The sequence below is a fragment of the Vulpes lagopus genome, chromosome X (assembly GCF_018345385.1).
Source record: "Vulpes lagopus strain Blue_001 chromosome X, ASM1834538v1, whole genome shotgun sequence".
Taxonomy (NCBI): domain Eukaryota; kingdom Metazoa; phylum Chordata; class Mammalia; order Carnivora; family Canidae; genus Vulpes; species Vulpes lagopus.
In genome coordinates this window covers 31,486,200-31,511,304 of record NC_054848.1, presented here as the reverse complement: position 1 = coordinate 31,511,304, position 25,105 = coordinate 31,486,200, and the positions used below count along the sequence as shown (strand labels likewise).

At 36.6% G+C, this 25,105-nt stretch overlaps 1 protein-coding gene across 5 annotated transcripts in view; it reads right to left on the bottom strand.

Moving 5' to 3' along the window:
* Window positions 1-11,037: 11,037 nt before the first annotated feature.
* The window catches only part of CFAP47 (cilia and flagella associated protein 47), a 492,283-nt gene continuing 478,215 nt past the window's right edge, over window positions 11,038-25,105 (bottom strand). For all 5 annotated transcript variants that reach the window (XM_041740236.1, XM_041740239.1, XM_041740237.1 and 2 more), the window contains 2 exons: window positions 17,128-17,296; window positions 11,038-12,186 (listed from right to left, as the gene is read on the bottom strand). In XM_041740236.1, the coding sequence (XP_041596170.1) occupies window positions 11,974-12,186; window positions 17,128-17,296 (382 nt within the window). In that variant the 3' untranslated portion in view covers window positions 11,038-11,973. The remainder of the gene's footprint in view (window positions 12,187-17,127; window positions 17,297-25,105) is intronic.

Sequence of the window (25,105 nt, the reverse complement as noted above, 5' to 3'; positions counted from 1 at the left end):
AGCTCACATGTCCAATTTTGTATATGTGCTGCCGAAGCAAGCATCAGCCTATATCTCTAAACCACATTCTGGATAGGAGAATTTTCCACCTGCACTGGACTATCCTACAAAGGCAAACAGGCAGGAAGGTGCTCTCGACACTGAGAAAATTGAAGCCACTAAGACTTCTGCTGAGGTGTTGACTTTTGCTTTTGCTAAAGTTTTATATGGTCCTCTGTGAGTGGTTGTCCCAGATACAAAATCACTCAGGGATGAAGCCGAAGTCACAGGTTTTGTTTGTCTTTGGAAATTTCAGAATTCTTTTTTAGCACTCCCTTTCTGATCTTCGAAATGGAGCAAAGCTTCATACTCTGGAGACGATTTTTCACACCAGAGAATATGCTTGCATGTCTTTTTTCTTTTGGGGAGTGTCTGTTTCTTAAATTGTAACCTTGACATATTATTAAATGTGTCACCTCTCCCAATTAAAATATCCTTTTGTAAGCCAGGTGCCACTCTCAGTATTGCAATGGCTGAAACGAAGAATATGGAAGAAGATTTTTCACATCAGTGGAAGTGGTAGAGCCAGAAAATGAATTGGATTCCTTTTAGATGAATCTTTTATGGATCAGCAGGTTTATTCAGAGTTACTTAAAAAGCAGTTAACATTCCATTAGCAACAAACTGTGATCTGTGTCAGCAATAAGACATTCCTCAGTCATTTATTTTAGTGCAAGAAGTCACTTTAGAAAAAATGCAAATATTTAATATCTAAGGGGCAAATAAATACAGAGGCAAAATTAGGTCATTTTTCTTATAGAATTATGGACTTTATGCTTGATTCTTTGCTTCATTTAGTCAAAGCATTCGGCTGTTTTATTTTTGTCAGTAAGTTTATGATCAGGAAAGATGAAATGATTTTAAAAGAACAGTAAAGCTAACACATTTCACAAAGTTCACAGCAATGACTTCAGTAGCAAGTGCTTGGAGCTACTGTACTCAGTGGATAGGAGACACTCATTGGGGTTCCCCAAGCCTGTGTTGTGGGACAGGGCACTTCTAGACATAAAGTGAGGCGTGGTCTCAAATGCTGGGGAATCTTGCAGAGGCCAGAGTTCAGAGGCTCACCAATGCAGAGTGCCCTTTACCTTGACTGCATTGGGTTTAACCTCAAGGCCCTACACTTTAGAATTTCTCTTGGTCTTGACAAGATGGAAGCAGATAGCAGAAAAATCCCAAAGGGCTTTCAGAGTCATGCTGAAGGTCAGCTTCCCACCGAGTAGAGAAGTTAATGGCACCAAGCTTCTTTTGACTTTTGAGAAAAACGGATGACAATCATGCTGGAGGAAACTGAAAGCATCCATGTTATATTTTCCTCTGAATTAATTTGATGAATATGAAGCTAGAATTCCTCTTCTGGGAAGATGGAGTAAATGTATGCAACCCCTTGTCTTCCCAATAAGCACAACTTCAGTATGTATAATATTAGGTATCTAACTCTGAAAGATGAAGAGAAGAAGGCAAACTGGCTAAGGACAACCTTGGAACTCAGGAAAGGACTAGGACAAGGTCAGCCTAGCAGACAGAAAAATTAGACAATGACTTCTTTTTAAAAATATTTTATTGGGGCCCCTGGTGGCTCAGTGGTTGAGCATCTGCCTTTGGCTCAGGTCGTGATCCTGGAGTTCTAGGATCGAGTCCCATATCGGGCTCCTTGCGGGAAGCCTGCTTCTCTCTCTGCCTGTGTCTCTGCCTCTCTCTGTATGTCTCATGAATAAATTAAAAAATCTTTTAAAAAATATTTTATTTATTTATTTGACAAAGACAGAGCACAAGCAGGAGGAGCTGCAGAAGGAGAGGGAGAAGCAGATTCCCCACTGAGCAAGGAACCCCAAAGTGGGGCTCAATCCCAGGACCTGAGGATCATGACCTGAACTGAAGACAGATGCTTCACTGACCAAGCCATCCAGGTGCCCCATTTACTTCTTTACTCTAGTCAAACACCATGGACAAAGCTATGGCCCCACACTTACTCTTGCCAATAAAAGTCAAATGGAGGCTGGACTTTCACAGCCACACTTGCCAGACTGTAATAAAATGCCACAAATCCCCACTAGAGTGGTGTCAGAGAAGGTCGAGTAGGGGACAGTGCTTTCATATTTAACCCTGCTACGTGGTAATAAGATTCTGCCCCCAATGCTGTCAGAAAAAGCCACGTGGAAGGCCTGTACATCTACCTATACTCTAGGGTAACAAGATTCTTCTCCCCCTCCAACTGGAGTGATGGAGAGGCAGGACTTTCACCACTCTCTCTCATGATGAAGAAAACCCTCCCTGTGGTGTCACTGGAGGCCATTTGAGGAGCAGGAACAAGATACTCCTAGCCCTTCTTGTCATAGAGGTGTCAGGGGAAGCCAGGTAGAAAGGAGGAACTCCCACCCCACTCAGCAGTAAATAAGTCATCTACCCCTTGAGTGTCAATGGAGGCTGAGTGGGAAATCTGCACTTGTGCAGTAACAAGTTGGTATCCTACATTCTCCTGCTGGAACGCTCTCATATGAAACCAACTAAAACAGAAGGTTTAAATAAGATTCAGGATCTCATAACATAATATCCCAAAAGTACAAGTTTCAGATGAAAATCCTTCTTCATAAAAATGACCAGGAAGATTTTTATTTGTACGAAAAAAGACAATCAATAGATGCCAACACTGAGGTGGCAGAGTTGTTAGAATGATTTGACAAAGATTTTAAAGCAGCCATCTTCAACAAAAAATAAAACAAAAGCTTGAACAAGCAATATGAGCATCTCTGAAACAATAGAGAGTATCAGAAAAGAAAAGAAAATCTCAACAAAGAAACATATTGGAAGAATCAAATTTTAGAAGTGCAAAACCCAAAAATGAGTTTTTTAAAAACCCAGTGTTTGAGCCCAAAAATATAAAGCAGGGGACAGATAAAAAGGCTACTGAATAGAAAGAACAATTCTGACTCTAATCTGAATACTACCAGAGAAAAGGAGAATAATAATAAAAAAAAATAACAGAGCCTCAGGGACAGAAATCTAATACTCATGTCATCAGAATGAGAGGAGAAAAAAGATAGGGCTGAAAATGTACTTGAAGAAATAATGGAGGAAAACTCCTAAAATTTGGCAAAAGACATACAACTGCAGATTAAAGAAGCTAATAAAATTCTAAACAGGATAAATCCAAAGCAATCCATACCAACACACATCAGAATCAAACTTCTGAAAAATGAAAACAAAGAAAAAGTCTTGCAAGTATCTACAGGGAAATGACACCTTACCTAGAGGGGAAAAAACCATGGTAATGATAATGAATTTCTCATTAGAAACCATGTAGGCACAAAGGAAGTGGCACATTTTTAAGCTCTGAAAGGAAAGAACTGCCAACCTAGAATCCATTTATCCAGTGAAAATTTTGTTCAGAAAGGCAGAAGAAGCCAAGATATTCTTAGCAAGGGAAAATTAGTGGAATTTGTTACCAAGAGACCTACTCTAAAATAAAGGTGAAAGAAATTTCTCTAAGCAGAAAGGATGTTCTAAAAGAAGGAATACTGGAACATAAGAGGGAAGAAATAATACAGTGCACAAACGTATAGGTAAATACTACAAACTTTCCTTCTATTGAGTTTTCTAAATTATAGTTGATGTAGGAAGAACAAATTATAACACTATCTGATATGGTTCCAAATACATGTAAATATTTTTTAAATTATATAAAGGGAGATGACGATACTACACTTTATTCAAGCTGATAAAATGATGATACAAGCAAACTGTGATAAGTTATGAATACTTAATAAGAAAACTATCATAACAAAGTTATGCAAAGAGGTGCTCTTATGGTAACCCATAGTAGAACAGGAGAGTAGAGAAACATAAAGTGGAATGAACACTGAAAAATTTTAAAATAAAAAAAGAGGGAAAATAGGGAGAAAACTAGTATTTTTTTCCACAGTAGGAAAGAGACAAGTTGTATCATTACAGGCCCTGCAGGCATCAGGTTAACAAGGGCATAATGCAAAAAATGCCTACACATACACATGTAACAACTCAGTCGGCAAGGATGTGCATAAATCAAAACCCTTGTGTGGTGCTGTTGCCAATGTAAAATGGTACAGGCACTATGGAGAAGAGTACGGTGGTTTCTCACAAAATTAGAATCACCATATGATCCAACAATTCCACTTCTGGATACATACCCAATAACTGAGAGCAAGTACCCAAATATTCATACACAAATATACAAATTTGTACATTAATACCTGTGCACCCAGGTTCATAGCACAACATAGTACTATTCACAACAGCCAAAATGTGGAGGCAACCCAAGTTCCCATTGACGTGTAATGGATAAACAAAATGTGGTCTATACATACAATGGAAGATTATTCAGCTTTAAAAAGAAGGAAATTCTGTTGTATGCTACAACACGAATGAACCTGGGACATTATGCTAAGTGAAATAAGCCAGTCATAAAACAATAAATGCTCTATGACTGTATTTATGTCAAGAATCTAGAGTAGTCAACTTCATAGAGACAGAAGTAGAATGGTGGTTGCCAGAACTGGAAGGAGGGGAGAATGAGAGTCATTGTTTAATGGGTATGCAGTTTTGGTTGGGAAAGATGGAAAGTGTCCTGGGATAGGTGTTTGTTATGGTTAAACAACAATGTGAATGTACTTAATGCTGCTGAACTGTAGGATTACACTCAATGCTTAAAATGGTAAACTTAATGCTTAAAATGGTAAATTTTATGTGTATTTTATCCCACATACACACAAAAATGTTAAAAACGAAACAAAAGTACTTCACTCAGATATATAAATATGATACCTCATGGCATTTATTTATATATCTGGTTATACACTTATCTCCCTCACCCCAGCTTGGTCTGACTCCAGTAAAATGTGGAGGCCATCAACATCATATATCCCTTATTCCATATATTAGTATTCTTATGCTTCCTCTTTAAACAGATCCAGAAGGAAATCTTTTGGTAAACTCATTTAGAGTAAAGAATTAGTGCCTGAATTTTAAGCATAAAGGAGAAATCTGTCAGGATTCAGGTGTAATTCAAAGATAAGCAAATACAAACAGGCCTCCTCAGGGATATGAACAAAGCACTGGAATGGTATTAGTAAGCAAGCCACATCATAGCTTATTCTCTCTCTGAAGTCAGGTCTTACTGGTGTTTTGCCTGCTGCATACATTGCCACTCCTCAGCTCCCAGGTCTTCCTAACTAAATAACTGAGACCAAAAGAGCCTCTTGTCCAGATGCCAAATTCCTAGAGAGGGAATCTGGTGGCTCTCCCCAGGTCAGTTCCTTGCTCTTTATCCAATTGACTGTGGGATCATGTGGGAGGATGAATATAGTTATTGAGGACTCGGATCTAGAGTTCAGTGATATTGCTTTTGGAAAGAGATGATGTGCAACAGGAAACTATTGTTTAATAGAGAATTATAGGCATGAATGGAGCAGATAACTTTGGATGAGCACTATCTTGGGGTCTCACAAATTCTGCTCACCTGAGCATGTAGTGAGGGTGGCCTTATCTCTCTGTTATATAGATGTCAAAAGTTCCTGTATCAGTTATTAGGAGGTGAGAGTGATTCATCAGTTCCTGTTGTGCCTCCCTCACACTCTTAACACTCATTGTCCAGTACCTGACAACCCTGTAGCATTGCAAATTTCTGCTGAAGGTTTTCTTTCATACTTGTGAAATGTCTTATAGTAACACTGCTGAAGAAATGATTACTGACTTGGAAGATAGCACTGAATACTTCACCTACCACACAGAGAAGAGATAAAAGAGGTAAAATATATGCACAAGCTACAAGACCTAGTGAGGTCCTTTATACTTAAGCTTTAGGCCCTGATATCTTGGGATGCCTTTCCAGAATAAACAGAATACAGGCAATGGCAGATAAGGAATATGTGATAAGATATTAACTGAGAATTTTCTGCCATTGAAGAGAGATCAAAGTACTCAAATTGGTAGTATACTTGGGTAAGAAGTATAATAATAATAATAATAATAATAATAATAGTGACATGATAAATCCATTGCTAGATATAACATAGAGACATTTTTAGGAAATCAAGCATGAAAGAAAGAAATCTTAAAGCTAAAAAGAAATATTAGGGGCAGCCCCGGTGGCGCAGCGGTTTAGCGCCACCTGCAGCCCAGGGCATGGTCCTGGAGACCCGGATCGAGTCCCACGTCCGACTCTCTGTGTGGTGCCTGCTTCTCCCTCTGCCTGTGTCTCTGCCTCTCTCTCTCTCTCTCTGTCCCTATGAATAAAATAAAATCTTTAAAAAAAAAAAGAAATATTAGTTTACCTAAAAGTTAACAACTTGACATACAATAGACTCTCATTATAGACTAGGAAGGCCATAGAAAGTAGCTTCAGGGGCACCTGGCTGGCTCAGTGGGAAGAGCATGAAACTCTTGAGCCTGGAATTGTGAATTTGAGCCTCATGTTGGGTGTAGAGCTTACTAAAAAATAGACAAACTTAAAAAGGAAGAGAAAATAGCTTCAAAGTGCTGAGGTAATAGCTTCAAAGCTCTGGGGAGAAAAATAATTATGAATTCAGAGTTCTATACAAAGAAAAAGTATAATTCAAAAGTAAGGACAAAATGAAGACTTTTTAGAAATAAAAAGACTGAAAGAAGTTGTGTGAAAGGTGAAATGAAATGGGGTCACTTATGTCCAGGGGTTCTAAAATGGAGCCAGGAGGCCATTGAGGTGGCGGGTCTAATGCATGTCCTCACTGGGTAGAACCGTCAACTTTTGAACTGGGCCGAATAGGAAATACTCCACGGACGCAGGCCGCACTCCTCCAACTTTGCTACAGTAATGCACATTTGCTTCATGATAGCCTTAGCCACCAATTATATTCAGTTCAAGATTAGTTTCCTGTCATCAACACCCATCAAAATTCTTTGTAAACAACATATACAAGCATTCCCTTTGGTCTTTAAAAACCTTTCACTTTTGTTCCCTGAGGGGACGCGACTAGAGTTGCTGCCCAAATCTGCGCCCTGTGAATTGCAATTCTAAGACACCAAATAAATGCTTTCACTCCAGCTCTGCCTCTTGTCTGAGTCAACAATTGCTACAAACAAAACCTTACGATATTGATTTTGGTTAGAAAAAAGACCCTATGACAGAACATGAGAGACACCTAACCCTGGGAAACGAACAAGGGGTAGTGGAAGGGGAAGTGGGCGGGGGGGGGGGGGGGTGGAGGTGACTGGGTGACGGGCACTGAGGGGGGCACTTGACGGGATGAGCATTGGGTGATATGCTATATGTTGGCAAATTGAACTCCAATAAAAAAAAAAAAAAAGAAAAAAAGACCCTAAATGAATAACACTTTTTTTCTTCCTGCAAGTATGTTTCAACAATCTGTTTATAGGGAGGTTGGAAAGGACTCAAAACTTCCCCAGGCTTCTTATGACCTCCCTTTAACACTTTCCTTCCCAGTGGTGAATACCCCACATTGTCCTGCCTGTTCTCTAGGAACTATGCTATGTAGTTAGTTGGCTCAGTGGGCACAAGACCCCTGACTGGTGTACTCCAAAGTCAGGAGTGGGATCTAGGTGTTTCTTCTCTTTTTAGCCAGTGTCTTCTCAGTTGACACGACTGCCTGTTTTCTCTGCTCACTACTCTTTAAATGTTTTTCAGAGGGATCCCTGGGTGGCGCAGCGGTTTGGCGCCTGCCTTTGGCCCAGGGCACGATCCTGGAGACCCAGGATTGAGTCCCACATCGGGCTCCCGGTGCATGGAGCCTGCTTCTCCCTCTGCCTGTGTCTCTGCCCCCCTCTCTCTCTCTGTGACTATCATAAATAAATAAAAATTAAAAAAAAAAAAGTAAATGTTTTTCAGAGTTTTATCTCTGAGTTTTATCTTTAGCCCCTCTTTTCTTCTTCAATATTGCATCTTAAGGTGCAAACCTTAGAGGCACCTAAACACATATTAAAATGTAGAGTCTTGCATCTAGCTCCAAATATACTGAATCAGAATGAAGAAGAGTGGCCCTTATAACTCTTGCCAAACAAGAAAGAACTAAGGCCACAAAGCGAACCAAATTTTATTTGGGGTCTTTAGAATTCAAATGCAGGAGCACAGATTTAGGAGAAACCTGAAATGTGTTCTGAGGAGGAGAGAGAAAGACAAAGTTTATAGAGGTAAAAATCACACATTTGTATAAATTGTTTTGAAAGAATTATGACTGGCGTAGGCAAAAATAGTTAGCATTGGTATATATACGATAGGCTACTTTGCTAAGTTGCTTGGTTGTAGTAAAAAAAAGCCTCATTCTGAGAATTACAACAGGCTGTGGCAGTTTGTGGTTGGCAGAGTCTAAAACCTCATGTTTCACCCTAATGTGGACATGCAGGGATCCCTGGGTGGCTCAGCAGTTTAGCACCTGCCTTCCGCCCAGGGCGTGATCCTGGAGACCTGAGATCGAGTCCCCCATCGGGCTCCTTGCACGGAGCATGCTTCTTCCTCTGCCTGTGCCTGTGCCTCTCTCTCTCTCTGTGTCTCTCATGAATAAATAAATAAAATCTTAAAAAAACAAATGTGGACATGCAGAAGACCAACTTTCCCAGGGGCCTCCCAGCAACATTTTAGGGCCCCTTGACCTTCCTATGTTCTTTCAAATGTTTCTTTAAAAATTTTTTAAAAAAATATTTTCCAAAAAAAAAAAATTATTTATTTATTCATGAGAGACAGAGAGAGAGAGAGAGAGAGACAGACAGACAGACAGACAGACATAGGCAGAGGGAGAAGCAGGCTCCATGCAGGAAGCCTGATGTGGGACTCGATCCCAGGTCTCCAGGATCACGCCCTGGGCCAAAGGCAGGCGCCAAACCGCTGAGCCACCGAGGGATCCCCTAAAAAATTTTTTAAATTTATTTATTTGAGAAAGAGAGAGAGAGAGAGAGAGAGAGAGAGAGAGAGAGAGAGAGAAAACACACATGAGCAGGGTTGGGGGAGAGGCAGTGGGAGAGGGAGAAGGAGAATCGCCCTGCTGGGTGTGGGGCTCCACGCCAGGACCCTGGGATCTTGACCTGAGCCTAAAGCAGAGGCTGAAGTGACTGATCCAACCCAGGCACCCCCTTTCAAATGTTTCTGTTCACACTTTGCATTTTTAGCAGTCAACTCAGATAGTTCTAATGCATACTAGTTTGAGAACCACTGCTTTTGTAAGCTTTCTATAAGCATTATCATGTATAGCTTTGCTTTTGACACATACCAACTCACCAATAAATCATAAAACTTGTATCACAATCAAACCCATATTCTAAGTTCCATATGACTCTATCTATTTACTAACTGGCCATTTCAATATACATAGCCTATATTTACCTAAAGTGGTGCATCCAAATTTGAAAGCATTTTCTTATCCCATCATTTCATGTAGTCCCTGAGCTAAGAATGCTAGTTTAAGCTCTTCTGTTCCCACCTACATTTGTTCCCATATTTTCTATCACTCCCCTAATCATTTATTCTGAGCTCTAACCACTGCTTGTCTCTGGACATGTTATGATCTGTCACATTTGTATGCTTTGGCACATGTTCCTCCTCCCAGTCTGAGAGGTCATACTTCACCTGGAAGACTCCAACTCCATTAATATCATGTCTTCCTTGAGGCCTTTTCTCACTCCCTAGCCAGGTCCTCACCCCTGTGTTTTTACACCAAGGTCTCAATCACAATGCCTTCCATATGGTATGGAATCTCCCTGCTCACACCCGTTTTCTCCATCAGTCAGGGGGCACTTGCAGGAAACGTCTGATCAGGGCTCATTTGTTTTTATATCAAAGTTGAGTAGCTTGGAGCAGTACTTAAAACCGGTTTATTAAGTAAGGGCATAAACATATGAGTGAATTAATAGATATTTAAACAAGCTACAGATAATCTACAATCAAATTCCAAATCAGCATATGTATATTTAAAAATGTATAGTGTTAGCACATGGAACTTTTAGATTCCCAGAAAAATCTTATCTTTCATTCTATAGGAAATTCACTTGCTAATGAGCAAATTGTGGTCCTCAAATAAGAAACTTCAAGTAAAACCTCTGACTGCTTTTTCAGACTCCTTTTTCAATAGAGAGATATAAACATTAGCACACTATAGCATGTTCTTTGTCCTCTAGAGATAAGGAAGAAGTTTGTGGATATTGTTAGACTTCTTTCTGGTTACGTGCCCTACTCCCCATGTAACTGCTGTAGTCTCTGAATTAATTTGATGCCTTTTGGTCTTCAAGCCACTGATATTCACAAGTGTTGTACTAATAAATAGTGGAAAGTATATAGTGCAAAAGTTTCAAATTATTGGAGAATTTCAGATAGGAGAGCAATTATGACTCTTAGAAGGCTCAATATAAGAGGTTTAAGATTATTTAACTATTATGTATTACCATATACACCAAAATACAAAAACACCACTATAAACATTGTATGTTCATAACAAATATGATTTTCCTTTCCTAAGGATTTGGAGAAGTTTTATAAAGGCTTTGTAAGAAATATACTCAGAGACTGACCAAACTCCTTCTCACAAACGTAATACAGAAAAAGAAAGGACAAATAATCTATGACTCTACTCAAAGAATTATCTTTAGAGAGCCAGAGAATAAGAAAGGCTTTTGGAAATTTACAGAATTTTGGCTTTTATCCTTTTTGAGGATGACAAATCTGGGGTACATGGGCTTCTCCTCTACTACAGTACCTACAGACATGACTAATTAATTGCATAGAGGTGTCCCTAGAATTCCACTTAACACCATGGGAAGAAATTATAATCAATCTATAGTGGTTCCTAAAGGCCATTCCTGCTCTAGCATAAGGTTGCCATTTTTTTTTTTCTGTAAAGTTCCAGAGAGTAAATATTTAAAACTTTGTAGTTATATGGTTTCTGACCATTGGACCTTGTGGTTACAGCACAAAAACAACCACAGGTAATACACAAACACATGACTGTGGCTATGCTTTCATAAGACTTTATTTATAGACAATGACATTTGAATTAAAAAAAAGATTTATTTATTATTTGAGAGAGAGAGAGAGAGAGAGTGCCGGCACATGGCAGGGAGGGGGTAGAGAGAGAGGGAGAGAGAATCCCAAGCAGACTCCCTTCTGAGCATAGAACCCGACCCAGGACTCCATTCCATGCCCCTGAGATCATGACCTGAGCCGAAATCAAGAGTGGGACACTTAACTGACTGAGCCACCCAGGCGCCCTTGAAATTTGAATATTATGCAATTTTCTTGTTACTCAATATTCTATTAATTTTTCAATTATGTAAAAATCTTTATCTTTTCGTAAGTATATAAAAATAGGTAGTAGACTAGATCTATAGTTTGCAAATTCTTGTCCCAGTATAGTTCTTTTGTTTTGCACATAAGAAAACAGAACCCAAAAAGGATAAGTGAATTCTTTAAAATGATATGAGTGAATAATTTGTAGCAAAGTCAGTCACTTCATGTCAAATTCTCTTAAAGATGGTCCATATTTGCTGTTTATTATTATATTTTTCCTGAATGATAAGTACCGAGGAAAATAGTCTCCTTTGAGAAAATGAATTTTCCCCAGGATCATTTTGAAGTATATCTATATTATCTAAAGATTCAATATAGAAGTGGATGGACTACATATACTTACATGCATGGATTTTTAAGCTGAATTTTTTTTTTACTACAAATGTATCCCTGTACGTTAAAAGTGAACCAATCCCAATAATTGCAATCAGTCCATTTTAAAAGACACACATAGCAGAAATCAGGTGCAACATATTCAGAGAATAGATTTAGTCAGACTTTTAAAAATTAAACAGAGAGGGCCTATTATCATTAAAACATTATTCATCAGAAATATTCCAAAAGATGAAAGAACAATCATGAAAATATGTTCAAATCTACTTAAGGCTAAGAAATATTTTGGAAAAAAGTATTTATTTATTCTTCAACATCAAAGGTGCACCCTTGATGGGAGAGGACACCCCTGTCCTCAGGAGTTTAGCATTTTCACGAATAAAATTGCGCTGACGAACTGGCTTGCTATGAAACCTCTTATTAGTTGAGTCAATTTTGGCTTTTACATTCATTGGTGGCATGGTAACTTGAGGTAACCCATTGACATCATACAACCAGTACATGTCCGGTGTCTGGAAACAAAGAGAGGAGAGATTTTACATGAAAAATCAGGGACTGAGAAAACTATAGGAAAAAATTTACCAAGTTACTATGGTCTCTCTTCTCCATGCAAGGTATGGGAGAGGTACAAAACTGGAAGTGTGCCAGTAATAAATAATGACCACGGGAAAAAAGGCAAGAAAGCACTTAGCTTTATGAATTAAGAACCACTCACTAAAAGGTCTCTCAAAGTTAGAGGTCTGCCCTGTGGGTGAAATAAGCATCCATCTGATCTGAGCAGAAGCAGTCTATTTTCTTTGCACGAAACTGTTGCCCAGCATGAACGATATAACTAACTGAAATCATATTTTGCAAGAACTTATCCATGACAATTTAAGTGTGGCTATAGAACTGACTGGTAAAATATGTTGAGCTTCTGTTTTTTAGATTATGAAAGCCTGTAATTAATAGAACCATTTGAAATTACTGAGAATTGTGTAAAATCATTAATGACAGTCACAATCTAAATTCAAGTTAGTACAATTTAGGGATTTATTTAAAAATTCATTATTTTTTTCTGCTTATGCATGGATGGCAATACATATCTGGAATGACCCTATTTTAACTAGAACTGGCCCTCCTATCAGTGTTCATAGTAACTGTGTATTCTGAATCAGGAGTCAAAAGCAGAACAAACCAAGGACTATACTATAACTGGATTGAATAACATTTTACTTCACATAAGGATGTTCAGTTTGAAAAACCAAGCTACGTTCTGGTGATTGTGCATATGTCATGGTAAATTTTTGCATTACAGGTGACCTACTTCATGACTACAGATGCATGAGGTACTTGAAGGGACTTGCATCCATGCCCAACACTCATGTGCAGGAGCGAGGTACATGAAGGGATGTACACTATCTGAAATGTAGTGGGTGCCAATAGGAATGACATATATGGATTTGTACCTTCAGCCGACCCATCTCCAAGACCCTTTGAAAATAATTATCTATAAAGACAGTATTTTTAAAATCCTAAATATTATTGTATGCATTTCAATTAAGATTCAAATAAATTTGCCATAAGTGATGCTGAGTGTGTGTGTGTGTGTATATATATATAATATGTATATAAATATATATATTTATGTATACATAAGATATATAACCCAAGTATAAAATATATTTGGAAGAAGTCATTCATGTCCTTTATTCCAACACTCTATATGGTTATAAGAATATGTTTATTTTATAAAGATTAAATATTACAGTTCTCATATCTACAGTCAACTTTCTTCAAGTTGTAAATAAATACAATGACTCATGTTTCTGAGAACACTTTAAAACAAAAACAAACAACCCCCCAACTCTCTAGCCCCATCAGATGTAAATATTCTACAGTGTGTGTTCCATGCTATTTTCCATAGAAATCCCATGGTATTAAATTCCAGTTGCCCACTGTGGTAGCTGCTTTGATAAAGCACCCTTTATTGGTTTCCATTCCTTTTCTGTCTCATATCCTGGCTTCCCTGCATCTGTTTCTTGAGATCACACAGGAAATATGCTACTTGGATTTGAATCCGTATTTCAAGTTTGCTTAAGAGAAAATACAAACCAAGATTTATATATATATAAATGAGATGCTATTTCTTACAGTTTCACAACAATGATTTATTCCTTCAAAAGCAATGCATTTACATACCTATTACTTATGTCTCGTTATATCTCTAGTTATAACAGGTCCAACAATATTACTTTTGTACAAGCATTATATGTTTTATCTTGGATAATTCTAATAGCTTTCATATTTTTGTATAAACTAAGATTTCTCATGTCCACCATGGAAAGCTGAGTGGACTATTTATCCTTTTTGGGTAACATTGTTTTTTTGTATCGATCAAGTTAACATAAGTCTCTCTAAGCTAGTGCTATATGCCTTGTTTAACAATAGGGAAAAGGCAGTTTTTAATCATTCTAAATATGGTTTCATTGAACGGGAACTTTCTATGATGTTTGTTAAGGAAGTTGAAGTTTCTACAGGCTAGTATTTAACTAAACTGTTCTTAAGCATCCTCATTTTTATTTCTAAGTAAAGCACAATGAAAGTCATATGTTTCATATATAAGTATTAATTGAATTAATGCTTAAAACCAACAGTTTAAAAAAAGATAATACAGTGAACAGTAATTTTTATTTAGATAATGAAATAACCTTTAAAATTCTTCACATATTATCATGTGGGACATCATGGTATTGTCATTAAGAGCAAGGTTTTACTTATTTATTATTTATTTTTAGAGCAAGGTTTTAGAATCAGACAGTGTTTGAACCATGATTTAAAAATCATTGATTTGATGTATGCAATAACTTTTATGAAACTCAAGGGCATTATACTCAGCATAAAAAGCCAATCTCAAAAAAGTTACATGGAGTATTATTTCATTTATGTAATATTCTAGAAATTAGAAAATCATAGAGATGGAGAAAAGGTTAGTGGTTGCTGGGGTAAAGAAGGAGTTACCCTTTTGGATGTTACCATAAAGAGTTAGCAGGACACAGTTTCCATACTGTTACTGGTTCCCACAGTTGTGTTGGAACAGTTTTGTATCTCAGTTGTTACTGTAGTTATACAGATCTCTGCATGGGTTCAAATTGCCTAGAACCACACACACACACACACACACACACACACACACACACGTGAAAAATGCTGAAAATGAAATAGGTCTCTAGCTTAGTTCACAGTATTTTGTCAATGTCAATTTCCTTCTTCTGATATATTATTACAACTCTGTAAAATCTCACCATTGGGAGAAGCTGGGAGGATTCACAGGACTCTATGTACTATTTTTGTGACTCCTTGTGAGTCCTTACTTTAAGTTAAAAAATATGAGATTTATGAGTCCATAGAGAATTTGAACACTAAATGGTATTTGATATGTCATGATACTAAGGAATTATTGTTAATTTTTAGATGTGATAAGGGTATCATGGTTATGATTTTGGTTTTTTAGAGAATGAGAAATAGTTGAAGAGAATAGGATGTCTGGGATTTTCTTCAAAATAATATGGAATATGGGGAAGGGGATGAGAATGTATTTGAATTGGCTCAAATAAGTGTTCATACTGGATGATAAGTATATGTAGATTAATTATTCTATTTCTACTAACATTTGGAATTTTCCAAATAATAATAGAATCAAAAAAATAGTGATTTCTTAAACACATTTCCATCTCGATTTTCCCTACATAAGTTTTATCAAACTGTACCACTTCAGACTAAATGAAAATTTCACATTTCCATTTGATCCCATATGTCAACTTATTCTCTCACAGAAACCTTTCAATTGTGCTGCCAGTGATTTAATTGTCAAATCAACACAGGGAAACTGGGCACAGATTTTGTTGGGAAAACCTCCAACATAGTTCATTTCAGAAATGTTCACTGTGCAATAGGTAAAATAAACATCATTTTCACTTGCAAATCTGTTTTTAAATATGTCATTTAATCTCCTTAGAGTAAGAGTATGTCCTCGCTTCTTAAGAGGCAGGTACAACATGATCATTTTAAATTAAGCATCAATATAGCAAAGGGCGATGTGTAGCAAGGCTCCAGAGGCTTTATATTTTTATTACCTGAGGTGTAAGAATTCCCAGAAAGATGAAAAATATAAATAATTTTCTTGAGAAATATTCAACATTATTCTTTTCTCTATTCATTAAAACAGTAACAACACATTCTTCTGCCCATGGCACTGCCTAATTAGTGTCTGATTTAGAAGTCTAGTAATCACTTTGGCACCAGTAGTTGTGTCTTGAAACATAAATACACATCCTTTGTGCCTGTGCTACTGAAAATAGGCACTGGCATTCAGGATCTTTTCATAAATAATTTCAAAGTTGTCTTTAGCCTAAAAGCTATTAGTAAAATACATGTGTGAAATCTGATGAAGAAATTTTGCTTACTGCATAAATTTTCAAAACTATGTTTACCTTAACTTTTAATAAGATGATCACTCAAGCAGACTTTCATATTAATGGCCCACTTCACATTGTGTCTTTCTCAATTCAAAATAAGTTTTATCTTCTATTTAATTTCCTTCATTTTAGACCTTAACATTTTGGCAATACTTTATGCCTTAATTAAAGATTCCAAAATATCTTTCTCAAATCACCTGAAGTCCTTGAATAGATTATTACAATGAAAGTCATATGTTTCATATATAAGTATTAATTGAATTAATGCTTAAAATCAACAGCTTAAACAAGATATTCCAGATAACAATATGTGAATATACAGATCACTTTACAGTCAATATTTATCTCTTCTGCATTTTCTTAATATGGAAGGGGAAGAATTCTTTTTTAAAAGATTTTATTTATTTATTTGACAGAGAGAGCACAAGCAGGGGGAGCAGCAGGCAGAGGGAGAGGGAGAATAAGGCTCTCCATTGACCAAGGAGCCTGATGACAAGGGGCTTGAACCCAGGACCCTGGGATCATGACCTGAGCTGAAGGTAGATGCTTAACCGACTGAGACACCCAGGTGCCCTGGGAAAGAATTTCTTACGTCCCACTGGTGATGATAACTTTTTTGTTATATTCCATATTTACAAGTTCTTTACAGGGCAAAAGGAAATTAAAACTAGATAGAGTAGTTGAAATAGGTTGGCTTTTGAAAGGTAATGTTGCTATTCTTTACCTGGGTGAAACATTTTCTCCTTTAATGCCTTCAGGGACATCAAACATCCTTGACTATTAGCTTTATTATTTTTTAAAGATTTTATTTATTTATTCATGAGAGACACACACAGAGAGAGAGGCAGAGACCCAGGCAGAGGGAGGGGCAGGCTCCATGCAGGGAGCCTGACGTGGGACTTGATCCCGGGACTCCAGGATCAGGTCCTGGACCGAAGGCGGCACTAAACCACTGAGCCACCCGGGCTGCCCGACTATTACCTTCAGAGAACTCACCTGTATTACTAATGTTGCTTTGTATTTCCTACCGTACATTTGGGGTTTAAAACCCACCATGATGACAGTTCCTTCAGTATCAAAAGGAGGAAGTTCTCCAACCTGAGGTTTTACAAAAAACTCAGGATCACTGCCAGGTAGAAAATATGCGGTGAATGGCTCAGGATCTCTAGAACAAAAATATAAATATTAACCTTTATTTTTTTTTAATTTTTATTTATTTATGATAGTCACAGAGAGAGAGAGAGACAGGCAGAGACACAGGCAGAGGGAGAAGCAGGCTCCATGCACCGGGAGCCCGACGTGGGATTCGATCCCGGGTCCCCAGGATCGCGCCCTGGGCCAAAGGCAGGCGCCAAACCGCTGCGCCACCCAGGGATCCCATAAATATTAACCTTTAAATTTTATCATTACTGTTTGTGAGAACTTGATGCATTGGACTACAGTTAAACATTAATGCTGCCATGCAGCTGTGAACCTCATGCTTGTTGCTTTATAATAGTGAGGAGGTCTTTTAAAAATTACTGAACAGTGTCACTCTTCCCAGGGTGACAAAATGGAATCTTAAAGATTTTTAAATTATGTCTTACATTTTTAGTGCACAAAGAATAAAAAATGTTGTCCATATAAAAATTTGAAGAACTCAATGTCCCAAATTAAAATGTAATCATTTGTAAATAAATTCATATCCAAAATGCATGGCTAGAATGGCTATCATGAAGCCTTTGTTTTTATCATGATTCCAATGTGATTGCTCACTCTCCTTTGTCTTTCCGCTTGTGAAGTGAGATGAAAGTACTTTGCAGGTTCATTAAAGATTTTTGAGCCTCAAGATGACTTGCTATGATTAGAAGTGAACTGAGAGGCATTTAGGATTCAAGTGACCATTTTCAGTCAAGGTTGATTACATTTGAGATGAAGACAGTGAGAGAAGCTGAGGAACTCCTTGGTAGAATAAAACAGGGGAGGAGCACACTGCATGGAAGGTTGTACATGAAGGGTTTTAAACCCAAACTTTCTGAGGAGGTGCAAGTAGAAGGTAAAGAACAGTTTCCTAGAAAAGATCCAGCAATGACTCATAAAAAAGAAGATGGGAGATTCAGGTCGGGACTCAGTGATTCAGCAAATGTATTGAGTATCATCTCAGAGGGTTTGAGAAAGTGGACTATGGTTATGGATGGCCTAGATTGGAACGCCAGCTCCATGTAGGTGCATAACTTTAGACAATTTACTGTTTTGTACCTCAATTTTCATATCTGTTAATGAACTTAGAAACCCCTACAAAGTCATTAGATCAGTACCTGACATGTGGGATGTGCTCTATAAGGATTCATCAATATTAATATAATCATTATTATGATTATTGTTGTCTTAAAATATATTATTACCAGGCAATGATGCATGATGCAATAAATTTTAAAAATGTATAAAACAGAATACCCAGGTGTTCTGGTGGAATAGGAGACCCAGAACCTTTTTACTCCCAAGGAACCACAATACAAGGACCAATTCCCATTGTGAGAAATTGAGAAACCAGTTAAGAGACTTGTGCCTTCCACATGAGCACAAAACCAGCTGTTTTGAAGTTAGTAGGAAATTTTGTGGCACACTCTCCCCAGTCTCCCCTCCACACCAGTGCAGCAGTACACAATTGGAAACAAAGTATCAGCTTCCATTTTTTTCCCTGGGGAAGGAAAGAGAAATGGATCAAATATCCAAAAATTGGACTCTTGGATGGAATGTGAGGGTGTGCTGCCTGAAGGACTGGCTTCTGTCCTGCTTGTCTTGAAGTACTGATGGGACCTGACATACGGTAGATGCATGAGGGTTTGTAAGAACAAACTGGACAGGGTGCTGGTGCTCCAGAGGTCCCCTGGTGGAGCAGACAGAAACTGATATAGTTCAGAAGCCTCTCCCTAAGTGTGTAAAAAGAAGGGTGGAGGGACGCCTGGGTGGCTCAGCGATTGGGTGTCTGCCTTCAGCTCAGGGCATGATCCCGGGTCTGGGGATTGGGTCCCACATCGGGCTCCCCTTAGGGAGCCTGCTTCTCCCTCTACCTATGTCTCTGCCTCTCTCTCTCTTTGTGTCTCTCATGAATAAATAAATAAAATCTAAAAAAAAAAAAAAGAAGGGTGGAACATGTGTCCAGATTTCTGGCTTTTCAGTGGGCTGCTGAGGGTTCTGGTATCTGTCTATCCTATCTTAGTGAACTGACAGAACTTGGTGAAATCTTGATGCCTAAAGGCTGCTGAGGAAAAAAAAAAATCTGGTTGGTGTACTGCTGCTTCAGAGTGCCAGGGTACAAAAGACAGCAAAGACAGCAAGAAGTTAGGAATTTCTGAACAATTAGAAACTAGCAAACCCCTCTAATTAGTAATCTTCACACACAGTAATCTTCACATATATCTATATCTATATATCTATATCTATATCTATATCTATATCTACTCACAAAAGAGATCTGAGGTGTTCCCAGGATCTCTAGTTGGTCTGAGTGATGAAGATCTTTCCCTGCATGAAACTAGTCTATAAAGACCAAGAGAGGCGGCTGTTTTTTTCAAATATGTGAGGATATCAACACAAAGTTACAAAGAACATGAAGAAACAGGAAAAAATTACCCAATTAAAGGAACAAAAGAAATCTCTCTAGAAATACGCTATAAAGAAATGGACGTATAGGAATTATTGACCAATTTATTCGAAATAACTGTCATGAAGATGCTCAATACTATCAGGAAAGTAATGCATGAACAAAATGAAGAGACAGAAAATATAGAAAAAGGCCAAACAAATTTTAGAGCTGAAGAAGGGAATAATTGAACTGAAAAAACTCACTAGAGGGGTTCAACAAAGGATTTGATCAAGCAGAAGTAATTGGGGAACCCAAAGATAAGTCATTTGAAATTATCCAGTTATAGGAGCAAAAAGAAAATGAAACAGAGTAAAGAAAATCTAAAGGAGTTAAACAGCAACATCAAGTGTCCAATATACATATAATGAGTCTCAAAAGAAGAGAGAAATAGGGGCAGAAAGCTTACATAAAGAAATAATGGTCAGAAAACTCCCAAATCTGAGGAAGGAAAGGGATGTGCAGATTTGTGAAGTCCAACATATTCCAAATGGGATGAAACTAAAGAACTCCACAATGAGACACAGAATCAAAATGTCAACAGTTAAAGACAAAAAGAGTTTTGAAGCAAGAAAAAAATGACTCCTCATATACAATGCCACCCTTGGAAGACCGTTAGCAGATTCCTTAGCAGAAACCTTGTAAGCTTGAAGTGAGTGGGGTGATATATTCAAAGTGCTGAAAACAAACTGTCAACCAAAAATACTATATCTAGCAAAATTGTCCTTCAAAAATGAAGAAGATAAAGACTTTCCCGTGATTAACAAAAGCTGAGGGAGTTAATCACTTATCTTACAAGACATAGTAGAGGGAGTCCTTTGAATTGAACTGAAAATATGTTGAACAGCAACACAAAAGTATTTGAAAGTAAAAATTCACTGCTCAAGGTAAATATACAGAAAAATACATAACGTTGAATGCTGTAATGGGGGTACATAAATTATTTTTATTTGTGGCATAAAAGTTAAAAGACAAAAGTATAAAAATAACTAAAATTATAAAATGTATTAATGGATACACAATATTAAAATATGTTATCTATATATCACTAGCAAAGTATAGAGATTTTGTATGCGATTAAAGTTATCAGATTCTGCATGCAATTAAAATAGATTGTTAAGCCTATAAGTTATTTTATGTAGGCCCCATATTAGCCACAAACACCTACAGAAGATACCAAAAAGAAAATGAGAAGGGAATCAAAGCATGTCACTACAAAAAACATAAATATGCACAAAGGAAGACAGCAAGAAAAGAAAAGATGTACAAAAGAGCTATAAGACATACAAAAAACAACAAAATGGCAACAGTAAATCCTTTCCTATCAATAATTACTTTAAATACAAAACAGTCAGACTCTCAGTCACAAGACACAATAGCTGATTGGATAAAAAAAAAACAAGATCCAAGTATATGCTGTCTACAAAAGACTAGATTTAAAGATACACATAGGCTGACAGTTAAAGGAAGGAAAGAGATATTCCATGCAAATGGTAAACAAGAGAGCATGGGTAGCCTTACTTATATTAGACAAAGTGGACTTAATAACAATCTGTAGCAGGAGACAAAGAAGGCCATTATATAATGACAAAAGATTAATTTAACACACACACACACACACACACACAGCAGCAGCAGCAGCGCACCTAAATTTATGTACCAAAGATGGACAGAATTAAGGAAGAAATAGACAGCAATAGATAATAAATAGTAGGAAATTTTAATACTTTGTTTTCAACAATGGATAGAAAACTCCAACAGAAGATAAGCATGAAAAAAGAAGACTGGAACAACACTACAGTCCAAATGGATCTCACAGCTATATATAGAAATTCCACTCGACAGCAAAAGCATTTACATTCTTCTCAGGTGCATATCGAACAATCTCTAGGATGGATTGCAGGTTAGGTCAGAAATCAAGCCTGAATTCACTTAAGAAGACTGAAATCATACCAGTTGTCTTTTCCCACCACAATAGAATAAAACTCGGTATCAACAGCAGAAAGAAAACTGGAAAATAAATAAGTATGTGGAAATTAAACAATAAACTCTTGAACAACCACTAAGTCAAAGAAGAAATCAGAGAGATATTAGGAAATATCTTGAGACAAACAAAAATGAAAACACAACATCCCGAAGCTTATAGAATGCAGCAAAAGTAGTACTTAAAGAGAGGTTTATAGTGATAAGAGCCTACATTAAAAAAGAAAGATCTTTTCTTTCTTTTAAGCAACTTAAATAAGCAACTTAATTCTACATCTCAAGGAAGTAGAAATAAAGAACAAACTCAACCCAAAGTTAGCAGAAAGAAGGAAATAATAAAGATGGGAACAGAAATAAATCAAATACAGAATTTTAAGAAATCAACTAAGAGTCAAACTAAGATTGGGTTTCTGAAAAGATCAACAAAATTGACATTGAGTTAGACTAAGAAAAGAAGAGAGGAGACTCAAATAAGTAAAATCATAAATGAAAAAGGAGATGTTAACTCCAGAAATAAAAACAATCATAAGAGACTGCTGTGAACAATGCTCCAGATGCTTCAGAAATAAAAACAATCATAAGAAACTGCTATGAACAATTATACACCAAAAAATTGTACAACCTAGAAAAAATGAATAAATTCCTAGAAAAATGCAACCTACCAAGACTGAATCATGAAGAAATAAAAAATCTGAATGGACGTATAAATATTAAGGAGATTGAATCAGTAATCAAAATCTCCCAACAAAGAAAAACCCAGGACCAGATGGTGAATTCAACCAAATATTTACAGAAGGATTAGCACCAACCTATCTCAAACTCTTCCAAAATATTGTAGAGCAGGGAATACTTCCAAAGTTAATTTATTTATATCAATATTACCCTGATACTAAAGCCAGAAAAGACACAAGAAAAGAAAACTACTGGCAAATATCCCTGATGAATATAGATGCAAAAATCCTCAACAAATACTACCAAATGGAATTCATCTGCACATTAATAGGATCATATACCATGTTCAAATAGGATTTATCCTTAGGATGTAAGGAAGGCTCAACATGAGAAAGTCAATATGATAAACCACTTTCACAAAATGAAGGATAAAAAATACATAATAATCTCAATCTATGCAGAAAAAATGCAAAATCTATGCATTTGACAAAATTCAACACCCTTCTATGATAAAATCTCGAGCAGAAAGAAATTACTTCAACATAATAAAGACCACATATGAAAAGCCCACAGCTAACATCTTACTCAACATTAAAAAGCTGAAGCTTTTCTCTAAGACCACTATCTCTGTTAGCAGATGGCATGACCTTATATGTAGAATTATTACACAAAAAGACTGTTAGGACTAATAAATGAACTCAGTAAAGTTTCAGGATATAAAGTCAACATGAAAAAATCAGTTGCATTTTTACACAATAGCAATGAATTATTTGAAAAATAAATTTAAAAACCATTTCATTTAAAATAGCATGAAAAAGAATAAAACACTTAGAAATAAATTTAAGCAAGAAGGTTAAAGATCTGTACACTGAAAACTATAAGACAATGATGAAAGAATTTGAAGAAGATAACGAATAGAAAGATATCCCCATGTTCATGGGTAGGAACAATTAATATTGTTAAAATGTCCATAGTACCCAAAGCAATCAACAGAGTCAATGCAATCCCCATCAAAATCCCAATGGCCTTTTTTAAAAAAAAATAGGAAAAATATTTTAAAATTCATATTTATTGTCAAAGGATCTTGGATGACTAAAAAAAGAATATTCTTTTCAATAAATGTGGCTGGGAAAACTGGATAATCACATGCAGAAGAATGAAACGGGATCTCTATCTTACACCCACACAAGAATCAACTCAAAATGATTAAAGACATTAATATAAGACCTAATCCCATAAAAACAAACTGTAAAAACCCCAGAAGAAAACAGAGGGAAAAAGCTCCTTGTCTTGGAAATGAGTTTTTGGACATGACATCAAAAGCATTGGCAACAAAAACAAAAATAAAGAAGTGGGACTATAAACAAAAGAAAAAATTTCTGCACAGCAGAGGAAAAAAATCAACAAAATGAAAGCAACCTATGGAATTGAAGAAAATATTTATAGACTGTAAATCTGATAGGGGGCTAATATCCAAAATATATAATGAACTAATGCAAGTTAATAGCAAAAATACTCAAATAACACTATAAAAAATAGGCATAGGACCTAAATAGATATCACTTCATTCCTGTTAAAATGGCTATTATCAAGAAGTAAAAAAATAAGAGTTGCATGCATGTGGAGAAAAGGGAACTCTTGAATACTGTTGGTGGAATTTAATATTGGTACAACCATTATGGAAAAGAATAAGAAGTTTCCTCAAAAAAGTAAAATTGAATTATCATATGATCCAGCAATCTCTCTTCTGGGTATATATCCAAAGGAAATGAAATCAGTATCTCAAAGATATATCTGTATCCCCATGTTTATTACAGCATTAGTCATAATAGCCAAGATACAGAAATAAGCTAAGTGTCCATCAATAGATGAATAAAGAAAAAGTGGTATATATACAAAATAGAATATTATGAAGCCATAAAAAATTACTGCAACAACATAGATGAACTTGAAGGACATTATGCTAGTTAAAATAAGCCAGACACAGAAAAACACATTTTACATGATCTTACTTATAAGTGGAATCTGAAAAAAAATGCAGAACACATAAAAACAGAGAGTAGAACAATGATGGCCATAGGCTGGGGATTAGAGGAAATGGGAAGATTTTGGTAAAAAGGTACAAACTTTCACTTTAAGATAAATAAGTTCTAGAGTTCTAATGTACAGCATGGAGACTATAGTTATAGTTAGTAATATATATAGTTAGTAATAATGTATCGTAATACCTGAAATTTGCTGAGAGTGAATCAGTGTTCCTACCAGACACAAAAAAGGTAGCTAGTGAGGTGTTGGGTATGCTAATTACCATGATTGGGAGAATCATTTCACAATACCTATGTATATCAAATTGTTGAGTTGTACACCTTAAATATATACAATGTTTGTTTGTGAATCATACCTAAGTGAGGCTGGAAAAAGTTAAAAAAATAAAATTAAAAAATAACCTTAATGGAAAAAGATAAGCTTCTGAGAGAAGAATTTCAAATCCCAGTTACGACAGTCATAGAAACTATCCCTTCATGTATGTGGCATTTCTTATATTATACTGCCTGGTAGGGTACTTATATTATACTGCCTGGTAGGGTACCTATTCTGCTTATATCTGCCAAAGTTACTGCTGGATATAACCCTCTAAAGGAAGAGAACTGTTTATCAGCGTTCCCAGGGCTATTGATACTGAAAATACAGCTC